Here is a 17,087-nt window from a genome sequence, read left to right as displayed (position 1 = left end):
CGTGGCGCTATTTTTCCCCGGATAAGAGAGAGTACTCCTTTTATTCGAGCGCCCACCGCTCCTATTCTCGCATCGACCATCTGTTACTGTCCCACGACCTCCTCAGGGATGTGGTGGACGTGGGGATGTCGGACATATCCATCTCGGACCACGCGCATGTGGAACTGCTCCTTCGGGATCCGCGGAACTGTCCCCCCCGGAGCGGAAATGGTATCTGCCACCGCACATCCTTCGGGATGAGGCGTCTGTCGAGGACATTCGTACAGCCATTACCTCCTATTTTGAGACTAACGACCTGCCCGAGATGCCTTTTTCGGTGGTCTGGGACGCCTTTAAGGCCACGATACGGGGCCACATTACATCCCTGGCGATCGCGAAGACACGAGAGGGGAGGGCGGTGGAGGATGGCCTGGTGAGGGACCTGAGAGCTGCGGAGGCGCAAGATCAGGAGGGATCTACCTTGAAGACCAGACGCCACCTGGCGAATCTGCGGGGCCAACTGCGATTGCTGCGTGCGAACAGGGCTGAGGGCTCCCTTCTGGCTCTGAAACAACTGCATTTTGACGGAGGGGACAAGGTCGGAAAACTCCTAGCGAGAAGGCTGAGGGTCAAGACGGCCATATCCCATATAGCGAACGTGGCGCTCCCTAATGGGGCGCGAGCAACGGCAGCGGGGGACAAGATGCGGGCGTTCCGGGATTATTACGCATCGCTTTACACTTTGTTATTGGTAGGAAACTTCAGGTATTCTTTCTATGTAAACCAAACTTAAAATACACTAACATTACACATTTGAAAGTTATAGTTATACCTTAAATTTATAAAGTAGAACCACATTTTAATTAATATGACTTTATTTATTCTTTAACTACAAACCAAACTTAAACTACACAAACATTTCCATTTCTAAACGTATGCTTATACCTTTAATTTATAATTTAAGCACCTCTTTCATGTTACTATACCTCGCGCACCTCCATACACAGTGTATTCAACTCGGTAGCCACACCAATTAATTATAACTCTCCACTCTAACATGCACTGTGTTCTCACGAATCATGTCATTTGCGATTTTATAAGTGTGATTGTAAATGTTATTTATGTTAAAGGGTATAAGCAGTGCATGGAGTATTAGAATCTCAAAATGTAATATTCCCATGGCTAAACATCCAGTGAGTCACTTGGCAGCTATGAAGAGGTGAGGTGATGTACAGTTTGCTCTCACAGGTTGATGTGGTGTTATGACATTTGTATTACTTCCCAATATCCGTAAGCAGCCTATATACAGGGCGTCAAAAATATAACAGTGGGAGCTGCCCACTTCCTGCAGGGCAAGTGTTCACCTATGCACCTCAACCTCCAGCCCGACCTCTATACCTGCCAAATGGGCCTTTAGACAAACACATCTTTATTTGGATGTTCAAAATGTCTGATTTTTCTGTGCATGTCTTTTATTTCAAACAAAAGTTTCTAGGTCATCCTGTGTGCGATGCAGGTCATCTCAACCAGTCCTGACCTTTACTTTGCATTTTGGTACTTGTAGTTTTGTTTACTGAAAGACAACAAGCACTATCAAGCAAAGTAAAAGAAACAGGATTGTGTCATGCTCCTCTGCTTACTTATGATACCTTGCAATGTTTCGGTTCTGATTCCCTCCACTATGTTGACGTACCTGTTCTATGTTTGTCTCTTGCCACTGTTTCGCCACAATTGTCTCCCCTTATGTGTGTCGCAATTCTCTGTAAAGTGCTCTGATACACTCTAGGGTCATGTGCGCGCTATACAACTAAACTTTTTAAATAGATAAATAAAATAAATAAATCCTTCAGGGGGTGACTGACCACAGGCACCATTCCCTGGACTGCCCCCCCCCCTCCCCACAGGTCGTGATTGGTTGTTGCAGACACCAAGGTGTTGCTCCCCATACATATTATACAATAGACTCTCTCCTGCCTCCCATCACCTCCTGAACGCTGTTATTGTGTACATTTCTTCCTGTGGTATCCTCTCTACTCTCTTTGTCACTAGGGAGGTCTCTTCCACCTGCTAGCCAGTCTTACAATTGTTATTGATGATGTTTTTGTTGATCTCTTATGGTATTAGCTTTTTATACAAGGATCGGATATATTAGCTTGCACATGAAACCTCATTCATTATAGTCCTCTGGGGACCTTGATTTCTTGCATGGCTGCTTGATCGAATTCATCGCTAGATTCTACGATCTATGGCTGCCTATTATGTATCCGTTTGTTCCTTGAAAATGGCAATAAAGAGATTAAAAAAAATTAAAGCTCCTAACTGCTATGTTGCTTCATGAAATGCTGACACATTCCGTTATCTCTCACATTTTAGCCTATAGCACTTTGTAAGCAGGATATTTCAGTCTATTCTTAGAATGTTTAACGTGAGATTGCAATGTTCTACTGGGCGCAAAAAGGATGGCAGACGGTGTCACACATGGCCTGAGGCCTCTAGGCAGAAATGGAAAAGAGTGCCTCTAATTATAGATTCTGCAGTATCCTGATAATACCAGCCAATCATTTTTTCTTGGCAGTAGTTTCTGATTAGATTACTGATGCAAACCCAGGGCTAGTATTTCAGACTATCTAGGTATAATGTGCAGAATGAGACTGTGCTTACTTTTTTAAAAATACACTTCTATCACTCGTTAAGCATTGGCACAAGTGTCCACTGCTGCATTTTGGTCCTTGACATCATTTTTGTCAAGAAAAGGTTAATTTTGTGTCGGGAATGGGGTTGCCACTGACTGCTTCAGCACCAGGCACTTGTACGGTAGGTTAGAAATCAGCATTGCAAGGTTTTGCCTGTGCTTATTTATGCTAATGGACACCGGGTCTGGGTGTGGAGCATGTCAGTAGAAGCTCAGTACACAGTGTACCCGAGATACTACAAGAAAAACAGCTTTTCTTCAGGCGCTTTATACAATCAAGTCTTTGTTTGTTTGCTCCCCCTATTCTGTGCCAAGTTCCATGAGGTGACTGGTCTTAGAGATCTACTATACACCATTTCCATTCATCCAGTCATTCAAAAGAGTTAAATGTTAGCAGAAATGGGCCCCTTATGAGCACCTGGGCTTAGCTAAACAGCAGATATTTGGATGGCTTTAATGGTACCATTACCTAGTTAGCTCTGACTTTGGAAGAATTTAGAATCATCCATGGACAATTTTGTAAATTGTATACATAAATATGAATGAACTTCTTTAGCAACGTTTGCCTATTATATTGCTTCCGTCTTATCTTTTCTTTGAGCTTGTCTAACCTGTTGTCTATCCAGCCTATACGACACTGGTTTCCCAATCAAATGTTGTGCCATTTTACTGTAAGATTAGATGATATAAAAAGGGAATTGTGGAAAGAGATACTAATTCATGGTTTTTCTTTTATAGATATTTGTAGATATTTGTTGGATAATATGCTGAGCTATGTCTTTCTCTATTTTGTTGACTTCTTATTCAGTGGCATTGTGTGTGTTTGTTTGTGTGTATGCGTGCTTGCCTTCTTGCGTGCCATTAATTAAGCGTGTAGAAAAAAGTACCATTTTGACCATTACCCAAAGGGGCCAGGCCAACTTGTAATGATATAGTTGCAACTTTGTTCTCTGCTTTTATTTAATGAAGCTCTACAAGCAGTCACATGAAACTCTTGAATCTTTTCTGGTTGCATTAGGAATAATGACCCTGTCTCCCTTTGATCAAATGAAGACGGCCTCCATTCTTGGTGGCTACAATGCAGCAATAAAGAGCAGTCCTCCCGCCATGTCGCAGTATATCACAGTGGGCTCCAATCCATTCACTGGTTTCTTTTATGCCCTTGAGGTATGTCTTACATCATCTTATTTCTTTACCTTCAACATAACTTGTTTTGTGCAGATTGTTAAATATGTGTTGATACCATGTGAACTACATTTCTGATTGTTAAATATGTGTTGATGGTGTGTGTGAAATAATTGTTGGTGCCTGAGTGTCAGGTGCCAGCCTAGACACTAACAATGAGAACTTGCCAAGCTTGGAAGATATGAAAATAACCCATTCATTGTTAGCCGCCAGCTGATAGAGCATTTTCCTTTAAAGTGCAACAAAGTTAATGTAGGAGAAGTCATTCCTTGAAACCATCCTGCTTGGGAGGACACTATTGGGCTGTCTGTCTCTCTACAAATTAAAATGATTTGTTGGATGGAGACCATCTGAATAAAATAACTTTACATCCATGAAAATGTACAGTCAATTCCTACGTTTGCCAAGTGACTTTGTTTTCACTTGAGCACATTTATGCCATTTGTGATGGATACATCCTCTGATTGCTCACTTTAGACTATACCCAATGTACCAGAGTGGATCCAATCAATTTTGTGTCAGTGCCCCCGCATTCTGATAAGTGTTGTTCTCCAGTATTAGGGTGTCTTTCATAGATTCACATGCCTGAATCATTCCCCGTCGTCGGAGTGGGAGTCCCACGGTATATAAAAAAAGCAATAATATGCTATAATAACATTGGAAAAACCAATAAATACCAACCAGGAAGTAAAGTAGCCCAAGCTACAGTAGAAAAAACTTCCACACTCATGACTATCCTAGTCATTTAGTATAGTCCAAACTACAGCCAATCAGGCGACAGCACCCACCAGAATGTTCTCCCCAGAGGCTCAGGCTCTCAGATTTTCTACCGCACGTCGTGTGAAGGGAGTCTCCCTGAGCTCTGCTCAGTTTTCTTCAATTTTCATAGTTTTTTTTCTCAATTTTTTCTTCAAAATATCACAGTTTTGTAATATCTTCTTACATGAAGTCTACCTTCAGGCCCTGCGTGACTTGTGGAAAGCTGAGACTTTTTCTGTGAACCCTCATGAAGAGTATATGGACCAGCACTCTGCCTGTCTCTGACATGGTAGGAAGAGAAGGGGTTGTTCTTGTGCTTAGACTATACCCCCTTCTGATGTGGGAGGATTTTTTTGTTTGTCCTGCACGTTAAGATGTTAAGAGATGCTTCTCCTCTACTTCACCAGCTGAAGTAACATCACAATTAAGGGGTCTCTGGCCTTCTTTGAGTCTGTGCCTCCCACATCTACGCCCACGAGATTTACTCTCAGGCGTCTAGACTCACTCTGCGCACTTTTCTACGTAAAAATGTGCCAGCTTGTCGACGATACGGTCGATTTACTCTCAGAGGACAATCTCTGCTGTCACTGGTGCTCTGCAACGACACCGCCTCCAGGCTTTCGTCGACGACAGTGAGGACAGTGCCCTCTTGTCGACTGCAGGCTCGTCGACCACTGGGAGTTTTGTCGATGTAAATGTCTTTGACAGTTGGCCTCGTCAACGGTAGGCTCGTCGACGGTAGGCTCGTCGACGGTAGGCTCGTCGACGGCAGGCTCGTCGACGGCAGGCTCGTCGATGGCAGGCTCGTCGACGGCAGGCTCGTCGACGGCAGGCTCGTCGACGGTGGCCTCGTCGACGGTGGCCTCGTCGACGGTGGCCTCGTCGACGGTGGCCTCGTCGACGGTGACCTCGTCGACGGTGACCTCGTCGACGGTGACCTCGTCGACGGTGGCCTCGTCGACGGTAGGCTCGTCGACGGTAGGCTCGTCGACGGTAGGCTCGTCGACGGTAGGCTCGTCGACGGTAGGCTCGTCGACGGTAGGCTCGTCGACGGTAGGCTCGTCGACGGTGGCCTCGTCGACGGTGATCTCTGTAGACGGTAGTCTCGTCCATAGACTGTGACCTCCGTGGATGTTGAGCTCCGTAGGCGGTGAGCTCCATAGACAGTGAGCTCCATAGACAGTGAGCTCCATAGACAGTGAGCTCCGTAGACGGTGAGCTCCGTAGACGGTGAGCTCCGTAGACGGTGAGCTCCGTAGACGGTGAGCTCCGTAGACGGTGAGCTCCGTAGACGGTGAGCTCCGTAGACAGTGAGCTCCGTAGACAGTGAGCTCCGTAGACAGTGAGCTCCGTAGACAGTGAGCTCCGTAGACAGTGAGCTCCGTAGACAGTGAGCTCCGTAGACAGTGAGCTCCGTAGACAGTGAGCTCCGTAGACAGTGAGCTCCGTAGACAGTGAGCTCCGTAGACAGTGAGCTCCGTAGACAGTGAGCTCCGTAGACAGTGAGCTCCGTAGACAGTGAGCTCCGTAGACAGTGAGCTCCGTAGACCGTGAGCTCCGTAGACAGTGAGCTCCGTAGACAGTGAGCTCCGTAGACAGTGAGCTCCGTAGACAGTGAGCTCCGTAGACCGTGAGCTCCGTAGACCGTGAGCTCCGTAGACGGTGAGCTCCGTAGACGATGAGCTCCGTGGATGTTGAGCTCCGTAGGCGGTGAGCTCCATAGACAGTGAGCTCCGTAGACAGTGAGCTCCGTAGACGGTGAGCTCCGTAGACGGCGAGCTCCGTAGACGGCGAGCTCCGTAGACGGCGAGCTCCGTAGACGGCGAGCTCCGTAGACGGCGAGCACCGTAGACGGCGAGCACCGTAGACGGTGGGCTCCGTAGACTGTGGGCTCTGTAGACTGTGGGCTCTGTAGACTGTGGGCTCTGTAGACTGTGGGCTCTGTAGACTGTGGGCTCTGTAGACTGTGGGCTCTGTAGACTGTGGGCTCTGTAGACTGTGGGCTCTGTAGACTGTGGGCTCTGTAGACTGTGGGCTCTGTAGACTGTGGGCTCTGTAGACTGTGGGCTCTGTAGACTGTGGGCTCTGTAGACTGTGGGCTCTGTAGACGGTGGGCTCTGTAGACGGTGGGCTCTGTAGACGGTGGGCTCTGTAGACTGTGGGCTCTGTAGACGGTGGGCTCTGTAGACGGTGGGCTCCGTAGACGACGGTGAGCTCTGTAGACGGTGAGCTCTGTAGACGGTGAGCTCTGTAGACGGTGAGCTCTGTAGACGGTGAGCTCCGTCAACATTCAGCTTCGACGCCAGTTGACTTCGTTAACAGATGACCCTGTCAACTGTTGGATTCGTCGACGTTTGAGCCCGTTGACAGTTGGTTTCACACACTATTGACTTTTATGCACAGTGCTTTTGTAGACGATTTATTTCGTCGACAGCAGCTGTCCGCTACATCCACGTGATGGCGTGATGGCTTTTTACTTCCGCCATTATTCTTCTTGGAGAATATTGGAGGTTTTCCCCTCCTTATTAAGAGAGCGGCGAATCGGTTTTCCCCTTTCCCCTCGTCCTGGGGAAGCCACAGATGCAAGTTCGTTCACTTCCTATCATAGAATTTATTAGGAAGAAGGTGTTAAACTCATGCAGGGGCCAAACTCTGTGCCAGCGTTTTTTCCACGCCTTGACAAGACGTGTGAAGCTCGCCACTGTTCACCTGTTTTTCTAGTCTCTCAACCTACCCTGACTCAGTCATTACTCAGGCGGTTCAGCGATTATCTTGCAAGCCAGTGGGCAGGTATGCCGCCAGATGTGCTCTGACATGTTGGCGCTAGTAGAACGTATTCCAGAATCCTCCAAGCCTCACACTTTGAAGATCCTGCAGGAGGGAGGGAGAGAGAGAGAGTAGTGCATCATTAATAATACACTGTGCAGCGGACATTGCGTGTACAAGTTTTTCGACAGCTCGCAAGAGGGGCAGCATGGCGAAGACATTTTTGCTTCAATGCTACGTCTTTCGCAAGGAGGTTCCAACTTCAATACTTCACTTGCCTTTTGATTGAGGATCCCTTCTGGCCAGCACACAGATACTGCCCACACCCTCTGGATATAGAATCGCAGCCTTTTCGGGGTGCCGAGGACGTAGATCCACGTCCTTTTTTCAAGGGAGTTCCATCCAGTATTGGCTCCTACAATCAAAACCAACTGCGTCACTCAGATCAAACACAGTCATATGGGCAAAGTACCAACAGTTCCTACATAGAAAATCATCGTACAGCCGAGGCAACTCTTCTAAGAAACAATGGATTACCTTGAACCCACCTTTATTCCCTCCAAAAGACGTCGGAGGTCTAATGTCTCACTTTTATTCCAATTGGTCAAAGGTGACAGAGGACCGTTGGGTTTTTAAACGTCATGCCCAAGGGCACACTCTAGAATTTATCAAATTTCCCTTTTTCTACACCTCCAAAGGGACCTCCACCTTTCTCATCTACGGGAGTCGTTTGCACAAGTGTCTATATGGATACAAACAGGGACCGTTGGAGTGGTTCCGAATCTCCAACAGCGTTAGGGTTTACTCTCAGTTCCTCCTCAACAAGCAAATCAGGAAAGTAGCGCATGATTTTAGATCTTTGCGCAAACTTTACCAATGTTGTACCTCAAGAAAGTCCTAAGGTTCTTATGCCAGAACGACTTAATAACTACATTCAACCTCCAAGATGTCTATTTTGATGTGCCAATTCTTCCTAAGCACAGGAAGTGGCTACACTTTACAATAGGTACAAAACATTTTCAATTAAAGTCCTACCTTTTGGACTTAGGTCGGCTTCACGTGTCTTCACGTAGATCCGGGCACCAGTGGCACCCTATCTATGTCTGCAAGGCATACAAATCCATCACTACTGAGACAACTGTATAATAGGTGCTCGCTCTTATTTACAAGCAGTCCAGCACACCCAGACTTGTCAGTCACTGTTTCAAAACCTGGTTTTCAACAAATCATGACAAGTCCCAACTAGTACTAACTCCAATATGAACGTTTCTCGGAGCATCAATCCGTACAAATCTAGCAAAGGTGTTTGTCTCACACGAACGACGGGCCTGCAGCTCCCACTTGGTGGTGCTTCTACAGATTACACATGATAAAATTGTTAGAGGAGCTAGACAAGAAGTGGTTGCAGGTCTCCAGTTCAACCGAAGATATCATTCTACTCACTCCTCGGATGCAAGAGGCCTTTCTTGTTTGGCGGGTCCAAGAAAGAAATTTGTATAAGGTGTGTGCGTTTCCTTCAAGAAGCGCCAAAATTACACAATCACTACAGACGCATCCCTCGAGGGTTGGGAAGCATGTCTTCGAGGGCTGAAAGTCAGCGGGGAATGGAACCCTCAACAAAAGGCTTGGCACATCAATCTGCTAGAGCTAGGTGCCATCTTCTTAGCCCTCAAATCCTTTCGTGCAATCATTCAAGGGGCCACAGTATTGGTTCGCTCAGACAATACTTCAAGTATGCATTACTTAAACATACAGGGAAGAACGAGGTTGGTTCTTCTATCTTATGAAGCCCAAGAGGTATGGGCTTGGGCGATACGACACAGGATCAATCTCTTGGCTGTTCATGTGCCGTGAGTTGCAAATGTGCTGGCGGACACCATCAGCAGGTCAACGGTGTCCAACAACGAATAGGAATTACATCAGCCAACAGCGGATTGAATCTTCCAGCAGTGGGGTCATCCCGTTCTGGACCGCTTTGCGATGAAAAAGAACAGCTAATGCCTGTTTCTTTGCAAGCTGGCTTACCCACAGGGACTCGCAAGGGAAGGCATTTTTCGATAACTTGGTCTCAAATATATGCTTACGCCTTTCCTCTGATACTGTTGGTTCCGGGAGTTTCTCTGGAAGATGAAGAAAGAGCCATGTCGCTTTATTCTCTTCGCCCCCAGGTGGCTTCGCCAATTCTGGTCCACCGAACTTCTTCTCCTCTCTGAGTGCGATCCAATACAGTTTCGACCAATACCGAATCTCCTCTCCATTCAGAATGGTCAGATGTGCCATCCGGATCCGGCTTCTCTAAAATTAGCAGCTTGGCGTTCTGAGCACCTTGAATTAGCTCATCTGAAAATCTTGACGGATTGTAAGGAGGTACTGGCTTACGCGAAAGCACCTGCTAAATTAAAGACATACAGACTTTAATGGTAAAGAATCTGCATTTGGTGTTAATCTGCTGGGGTTCACCCATTTCATGCAACGCTACACCAGATATTACCTTTTTTTTCTTGCACTTGGCAAGATCAGGCTTATCTCATGCAACGTTGAAGGTCTTTTTGGCAACCATTTCAAGGTGACGTCAGGATGGGTCCACCTCTCTTTATTCTTCAAGAATACAACAGTTCTTTAAGGGACTATTCAGAATGTTTCCTCCTGTACGTCGTCCGCCTCCATCGTGGCATTTTAATGTAGTTTTAGCGCAGCTCATGCGCCACCCATTTGAGCCAATTCACAGGGTGTATTTCAAATTCCTAACATGGAATGTTTCTTTTTTGGTAGCGTTAACTTCATCTAGAAGAGTCAGTGATTTTCAAGCTGACATCGTCAATTCACCTTTCTGGCAATTCACGTCCAATTCTGTGGTGGTACTACAAACCCAAGGTTTATGCCTAAGGTGCCTTCGTTTTTTCACCTAAACTAACCAGTCATCTTAAAGACGTTTTTTCCTAATCCGCAATCCCCTACGGAGAGGGCATTACATACCCTTGACATCAGAAGATGTCTAAAATTCTATTTGCAAAGGACCTCTGCCATTCGCAAATCTGATCAACTGTTTATTGCCTATGGAAAGATAAGGCAAGGACAAGCAGTGTCTAAACAAACCATAGCTAGATGGATTTCTGCAGCTATTGACTTTTGCCATCTTCAAGCTGGAAGACCTTTACAGACAATTCCAAGAGCTCACTCTGCAAGAGCTGTTTCTTCCTCGATTGCTCTTTTCGCTGGAGTTCCTCGTCAGCAAATCTGCAGAGCAGCGACTTTATCCAACAGACATACTGTCACCAGGCATTATTGTTCGGATGCTGCCAGCGAGGCTGATACGTCAGTGGGTCAAGCGGTTCTACGCAATCTTTTCAGATAAGATGAGCCTCTGTTTTTCCCACCTCCTCTGTACTGCTTTCCAGACGCTTATTCCATACCTACTATGGATGCATTCTCATGTGCTTGCAAGTTTTTTCATGCATATATGAATGTTGGCATTTTATTATGTGAATGTATATACTTGCTATGTACAAATTTGTTACAAAAAGCGTCTTCCAAGCATTATTTCGGTACTGCTATCTACTCTGATTCAGGCATGTGAATCTATGAAAGACACCCTAATACTGGAGAAGAACAATAGTTACTTACCTGTAATCTGTGGTTCTCCAGTATTGGTGTCTTTCATAGATTCACATGCAACCCGCCCACCTCCCCTCTGAGGCTCTTAGGCTAGGATGTTTTTAGTTTCACTCCTGTGCGAGAAAATCTGAGAGCCTGAGCCTCTGGGGAGAACATTCTGGTGGGTGCTGTCGCCTGATTGGCTGTAGTTTGGACTATACAAAATGACTAGGATAGTCATGAGTGTGGAAGTTTTTTCTACTGTAGCTTGGGCTACTTTACTTCCTGGTTGGTATTTATTGGTTTTTCCAATGTTATTATAGCATATTATTGCTTTTTTATATACCATGGGACTCCCACTCCGACGACGGGGAATGATTCAGGCATGTGAATCTATGAAAGACACCAATACTGGAGAACCACAGATTACAGGTAAGTAACTATTGTTCTTGTGTGGCTCTTCGCTGATTCTATATGACCCAAGAAAATGCAGAGCAAAGCTGCATAAGCACTAGCCCCACGCCCTGACGGCAATTCCTTCCTTTCCACCTCGGACCTGGAGCTCCTCTTCTGCATTGTTAATCTTCTGGCGACTCCAAAATTGACTATTGAACAGTGTGCTAGGGAAAAATTTTCCCACCAAAAACAACAGAATTCTAGTCGTGCCTTTACTGCAGGAAGCAGATGTCGGTGTTGGACCTGCACAAGATGTGCCTTTGATTTCTGGCCTCCTGGTGCAAGCTGAAATTGTTTGTTAAATGCGCTCTAATGCACCTGATTATAGACCAGGAGGTGAAGTGGTGAATACAAGAAGTCTCATTTGTGCAGTTCACAACTTAAGTCATGGGCCTTTCTCGTAAGTGTTCCACTTCCCACCCAAAGTTTTGGGGTAAGTCAGAGTCCAAGCATAACAAATTGAAGTGGGATTCAATCCCATTCCACAACTTTTTACTCCAAAGAGAAGCCACAAGGATATAAAGTATTAAGCTACGCTCTCTTAAGTTCTCTAGCCACAGATCCTATCCTTCTGTTGGACTTGACGGGCCCCAGTTTCCCAGGCTGACACCAACCCCACAGCAGACCGAGGCCATCAAAGCGGCGATGCTGCAAATTAGAGTGCGCTTCTGGCTCACTCTGGAGGACCTTTATGCTCCATAGAACCGTAAGCGCCTCCAGTCAGGTTACCAGCAGTGGGTCCTTCCCCAGCACCGTCTGTCCTCTTGGGAAACATTACTGGGCCTATACCAGCTCTGATAAAGACTTATACTCTGACCTCAAGATCTACGCTGGTACATGCTGCCTCAATTCCAGGACCAATGCCACCGGCACTGGTTGATGAACCGGTGCTGATACTATGTCAGATCCTGATCTCACATCAGCTCAAGCTTGACCATTGACCAAGCTCGGCATGCAACAAATTTTATAGATATGAGATTAAAATCATAACATATAGGTAGACCCCCATTATGTGTTACTTGGTGCAGTATGCCCAGTGGTAATACTGCTGTGGGAAAGTACATGTTTTCCGGTGTCTACAGACCCAGAATTATTGCGCTCCTCCGCTCCCCTCCCCCCAAGGCCCCCCAACTGCAGGCCCGATAGTTTCAGGTCTTAAGACACAACACTTATATACTTGTGAGGAGCTGCAGGCAGTGGCTACGCCCAGCCTCTGTCCCCCTTCAGTGCATGGCATGGGAGAGCAGAGAAAGCTCCCTGCACCTGAAATAAAAGAAGCTGTGCCTCTCCTAGCCCTCAGCCTTCCCTGTGCTGGGAAAAGCAAAAAAGCCCCTGCAACATTTACCCACGTACTTCAAGCAGGTAGCAAGTGTGTGCAGATTTGGGCCCTCATGTAAATATATATAAAGATGTGGAATTCGACGTTGGTTCCCCATTTCAGGGAGAGAAGCTTGCAATGCCTGCTAACTCACGGGCAGGTATGGACCAGAATTGTTAATTACAGCCACGTATCTTCCTGAGGAATTACCTAGAAACTTGTAATGAGGCCCTAAGTGATGTTTTGTAAATTTGGATTTCCAACAGGTAAGACATTTTAAGTGCTTCAAAGGGGGCTGTAAGGGGCTACCTGGCACTTCACACAAATTAATAAAAACTGCAGGTAAAAGCATACCACTACACCTCCCACCTTATAGCTGTCAGCTTCTTTCCCCAGAAATCCACGTCTTGTGTATTCAACGTGGGATAGAAATCTGATTTCCTTGTTGTCTTTAAGTTCTGCTTTTCACTGAGTCAATAATGTATTATCCTAATATTCTCTTTCTTTTCGGCAGTTATGTCCTCATAACATGAACTCACTTAGTCACCCAATCCAATAATTCGATCCTAGAGGATTTCCAACAGCCCTATCTTCTGCCATTTATTTGAGTGGCAAGGATGGGCTTCAGAATGTTTCTTATTACCAGACTTGATGAATCGAGTTTTGCATTGTTTTTCAGGGCAGCACGCAACCACTATTGTCTCACGTGGCTCTAGCTGTCGCCAGCAAGCTTACGTCTGCGCTCTTCAATGCGGCCAGGTAATGTGTTGCAAAAACAGTGCTCCGTCCTTGTTAAACTTGTTAAAGAATGGTTTTCCCTGTATGGAGTGTTCTGTGAGAGCAGTATTTGCTTGATAATTCAGTATGTCCACCCTTCCTTGTTTAGCCAGTGTTCCGGGGTCAAGCAGAACTCACCCCACCAAAAAAATAATGAAATATATGTTTGTAACTGCTGTTTCTATGTATGAAGTATGAAGAGCTTCAGTTGGAAAGACATTATTAAGCAGCTGTTATTTTAATGTCACCTGGAATGCACAAGTGTGTGTTATTTTGCGATACTCTGAGCTGGAATTTAGAAAGATAAAAAGTCCCATGGAAATTCTACTGGTGTTGTGTTGCATGGTAGTATCAACAGTCTTATTCTTGTGATATTGCTTATCAAATATCACATTAGTTAATGTTCTTATATTTGTGTTTTAGTGGATGGCTTGGTTGGAAAAGCAAACATGAAGAAGAACCTGCCCAAAAACAGAAGCCGAAAGTCGAACCCGCGACTCCTTTGGCTGTAAGGTAATAAAATACAGAAACGGTGTACATCCCGCTGAAATCCCTTGAGTTGTGGGTGTACAGATGCACAACTCATCCCAGTACGAAACAATCATCTCTGATGCCAGGGAAATGATTGTTACCCTGTACAAAAAACGCTTGATGTTCTATTGCTCCTCAAGTGGTACACAGTCAGGCCAAAGTATACAATGCCAATTTGTTATTTCTTTTAAACTTGCTTTTACATATGCATGCTTTTCCTGTTGTGTATAGACCTGGAACACAGTGCAAAACATTATTCGTGCCCAACGTTTCTCCACACCTCCAAATTTTTCCATTCTGTGCAACATGTGTGCTACAAGGTGCCCTCAGGCCCATTGGTCATCGATGTATCTGTTATACAATAAGCTTTGCGAAAAAACAAGAAACAATTGTACAATATTTGTCAAAGAAACAAAAGCAGGGCAGAAGGTCATGCACGCCTCAGTCCCTCAGCCAGTTAATCTCTGTTGCCTAGGAGCCTCCGTGAGTATATATCTTATAAAATGGGGGATTTGCGCAACTGGCTCCTGCATGGGGGTGTTTATCTGTAGACTTAGGTACATGATCCCTCAAGCTGAGTTTGACAAGCTCTCTATGACAGTAGTCCAGTAGTATTAAGTAGAATAGACCTTATTTTTAACACAAATCAACTCGGAACTTGCAATCTACTGTCTCGAGTGTGGTATGCAACACTACTGTGACTCATCTCATGGGAGGACCGACTGGACAGGTGAAACAGCGGGGGGGCATCTGGCCAGCAATCGGAAACCTCCAGATTAGATTCAGTGGGGGAGAGGACCAACGCACCACCACGGGCAGCAGGCCCACCAGGAGTGGGTCGGGCAGACGCAACCACCCAGGACTTCCAAGACATCCTGGTGTGCCACACCGGCCTCTTAACTAAGTGCAGGATTTTCAAGCTGGCTACCCTCTCTGGGGATTGCTAAGAGGACTCATTGCACCCAGAAGGGTTTCCCATTCTTCCAACACCTCCGTCCAGAGGCCAGCTATCGGTTTCCTATGCACCCCACCGGTCTCCTCTCTTGGTAGAGCTCTTCTTTCTGCTTGGGCCCACATGGTTACATCTCTGATCCAGTAATCCACACCAGGCCCCTCCCTGGACTTCTAGGCCATTGCTATGCATCTCGTCACCAGTATCAGCCAAATCCAGGAACCCTATTCCGATCTTCTTAGGTTTGGGTTTGGAAAATATGCCCAACAAACACATCTTTATAACGCACATGAGCTTACAATTGAAGATTGCATTTAGTTTTGCCAGCATAGTTCCCCAGTACGTCTGTAGATGAGTGCACGACCCACATTATGTTGCAAAAGTTTGCATCTTGAAATTCAGAACGGGGGCACATCCCTGATACTCCCCCATAAATGGCGATGGTTTTCTGTGGGGTCAGGCATGTCGTGTGTGTAGTTAAACTGTATATGCTTTAGCCATGTATTGTGTGACGCGCTCTGCAGGTATGCCAGGATTTTACCCCGTTTCGGGTCGGTGATGTCACTTCCCAGCACCGTTTCCCATTTTTCTTTAAGCACATCCAGGGATTTCCTAGCCATCACATTTAATGCTTTATAGGACCATGTGATGAGGTGCGGCCCGACCCCATTGTCAGTAATAACTGGAATACAGTATGGGTTTGTGGTTCCTCAACACCAATGCCCCATAGTCCCCAGAAGGTCCACCACATCGCCTCATAGGTAAGCAATTGGCACTGTGGCAGGTCATTCTGTGCGGCCAGCTCCTCTAGTGAGATTAGTGTGCCCATATGGTAACAATTACTGATCGTCGCGTTCTCCGCCTCCATCCATATGGCGAGTTGCTTGGCAGTGAAAGAGAGAGGGTTCCCATGCTGCAGGGCCACCAACGGCAGTGCAGATGCATAAAGTACATTTCTGCCCATACCTTTGACACACCTATGCCAGCATCGCAGCACGGTGTTTAGCAGAAACCCTGGCCGCGGAATATTCAGGGCCGGTTTAAGAAGTTTGGCCTGTAAGTCCCCTTGATTCGGTTCCAGGCCAGTCGGACCAAGCTCTGCTTGATTAGCACCGTCCAGCCACCGGGTGATCCACTGGAGTTGGGCCTCTGCAAAATATAGCTCAAAGTTAGAGACTACCAACCCACCTTCCAGTGGAGGCTGGTGGAGAGTCTCAGGTGAGACCCTATGGCAACGTCCATCCCAAATTAATTCCCGAAGGATGGTGTCCAACTGTATGAAATCTGGGAGTCAGTATACCCACCAATAAATTAGTGAAGTAGTATAGTAGCCCCGGAAGCATCACCGTTTTGGAGATCCAATACGTGGTTTAAGAGGCAGTCCAAGCGATCTCCAGAAGGGATCTCAAGACCTGAGGGATTGCAATGCCACTTCCAAATGGCCCCCAGCAAGTCCTTCATCTCATGAAAGATTTGAATGCCTAATAAAGGTATGTGGTGCCCAGAGTATGGCAAGTGGAAAACCCGTTGTCTAGGGGGTGTCACGGACTACCAGAAACATACACGTCTTTGCCATAGTCCCTTGAAGACCTGAATAAGTCCCGAACTCTTTTATTAGCTGTAACATGTAGGCAATGTCCACTTCCCTGTTCGCCATATAGATCAGCAGATCTTCTGCTTAGAGGCATATGTTATGTTCACACCCCTGCGCCAATGGCTTAACAACAGTAGCAAGCAGGAGGGAAGACAGAGAGCACCCCTGTCTCGTGCCCTGGTGTATGTCATATGAGTCAGAGATCGTGCAACCTGTTTTGACTAAGGCAGTGGGGCTTGTAGACAATAGCCATACACATTTGACCCAGTGCAAACTGAAACCCATGTGGGGCATAACCTCCTCAAGAAAGTCCACCTTATGGTATTAAAGGCTTTTTCCAGGTCTACTGACATGTTGATAGCCTGCAGTTTGGTCGTTAAGTTGCTGTTGTAAAGAATGCTATATAGCTGACGAATATTGATAAACCCATTTTGGTTTTTATGGATCAGTGTCCTCATATGCGGCAACAGCCTAGTCACCAACA

General features: G+C 46.2%; 1 protein-coding gene across 1 annotated transcript in view; it reads left to right on the top strand.

The window, feature by feature from the left end:
- The window catches only part of RAB3GAP2 (RAB3 GTPase activating non-catalytic protein subunit 2), a 586,520-nt gene that overhangs the window by 226,157 nt on the left and 343,276 nt on the right, over positions 1-17,087 (top strand). The window contains exons 10-12 of the mRNA XM_078649806.1: positions 3,690-3,838; positions 13,429-13,508; positions 13,950-14,039. Of these exons, the coding sequence (XP_078505932.1) occupies positions 3,690-3,838; positions 13,429-13,508; positions 13,950-14,039 (319 nt within the window). The remainder of the gene's footprint in view (positions 1-3,689; positions 3,839-13,428; positions 13,509-13,949; positions 14,040-17,087) is intronic.

This window comes from Lissotriton helveticus, chromosome 6, assembly GCF_964261635.1.
Source record: "Lissotriton helveticus chromosome 6, aLisHel1.1, whole genome shotgun sequence".
NCBI lineage: Eukaryota > Metazoa > Chordata > Amphibia > Caudata > Salamandridae > Lissotriton > Lissotriton helveticus.
This window is presented reverse-complemented; position numbering and strand designations above follow the sequence as displayed.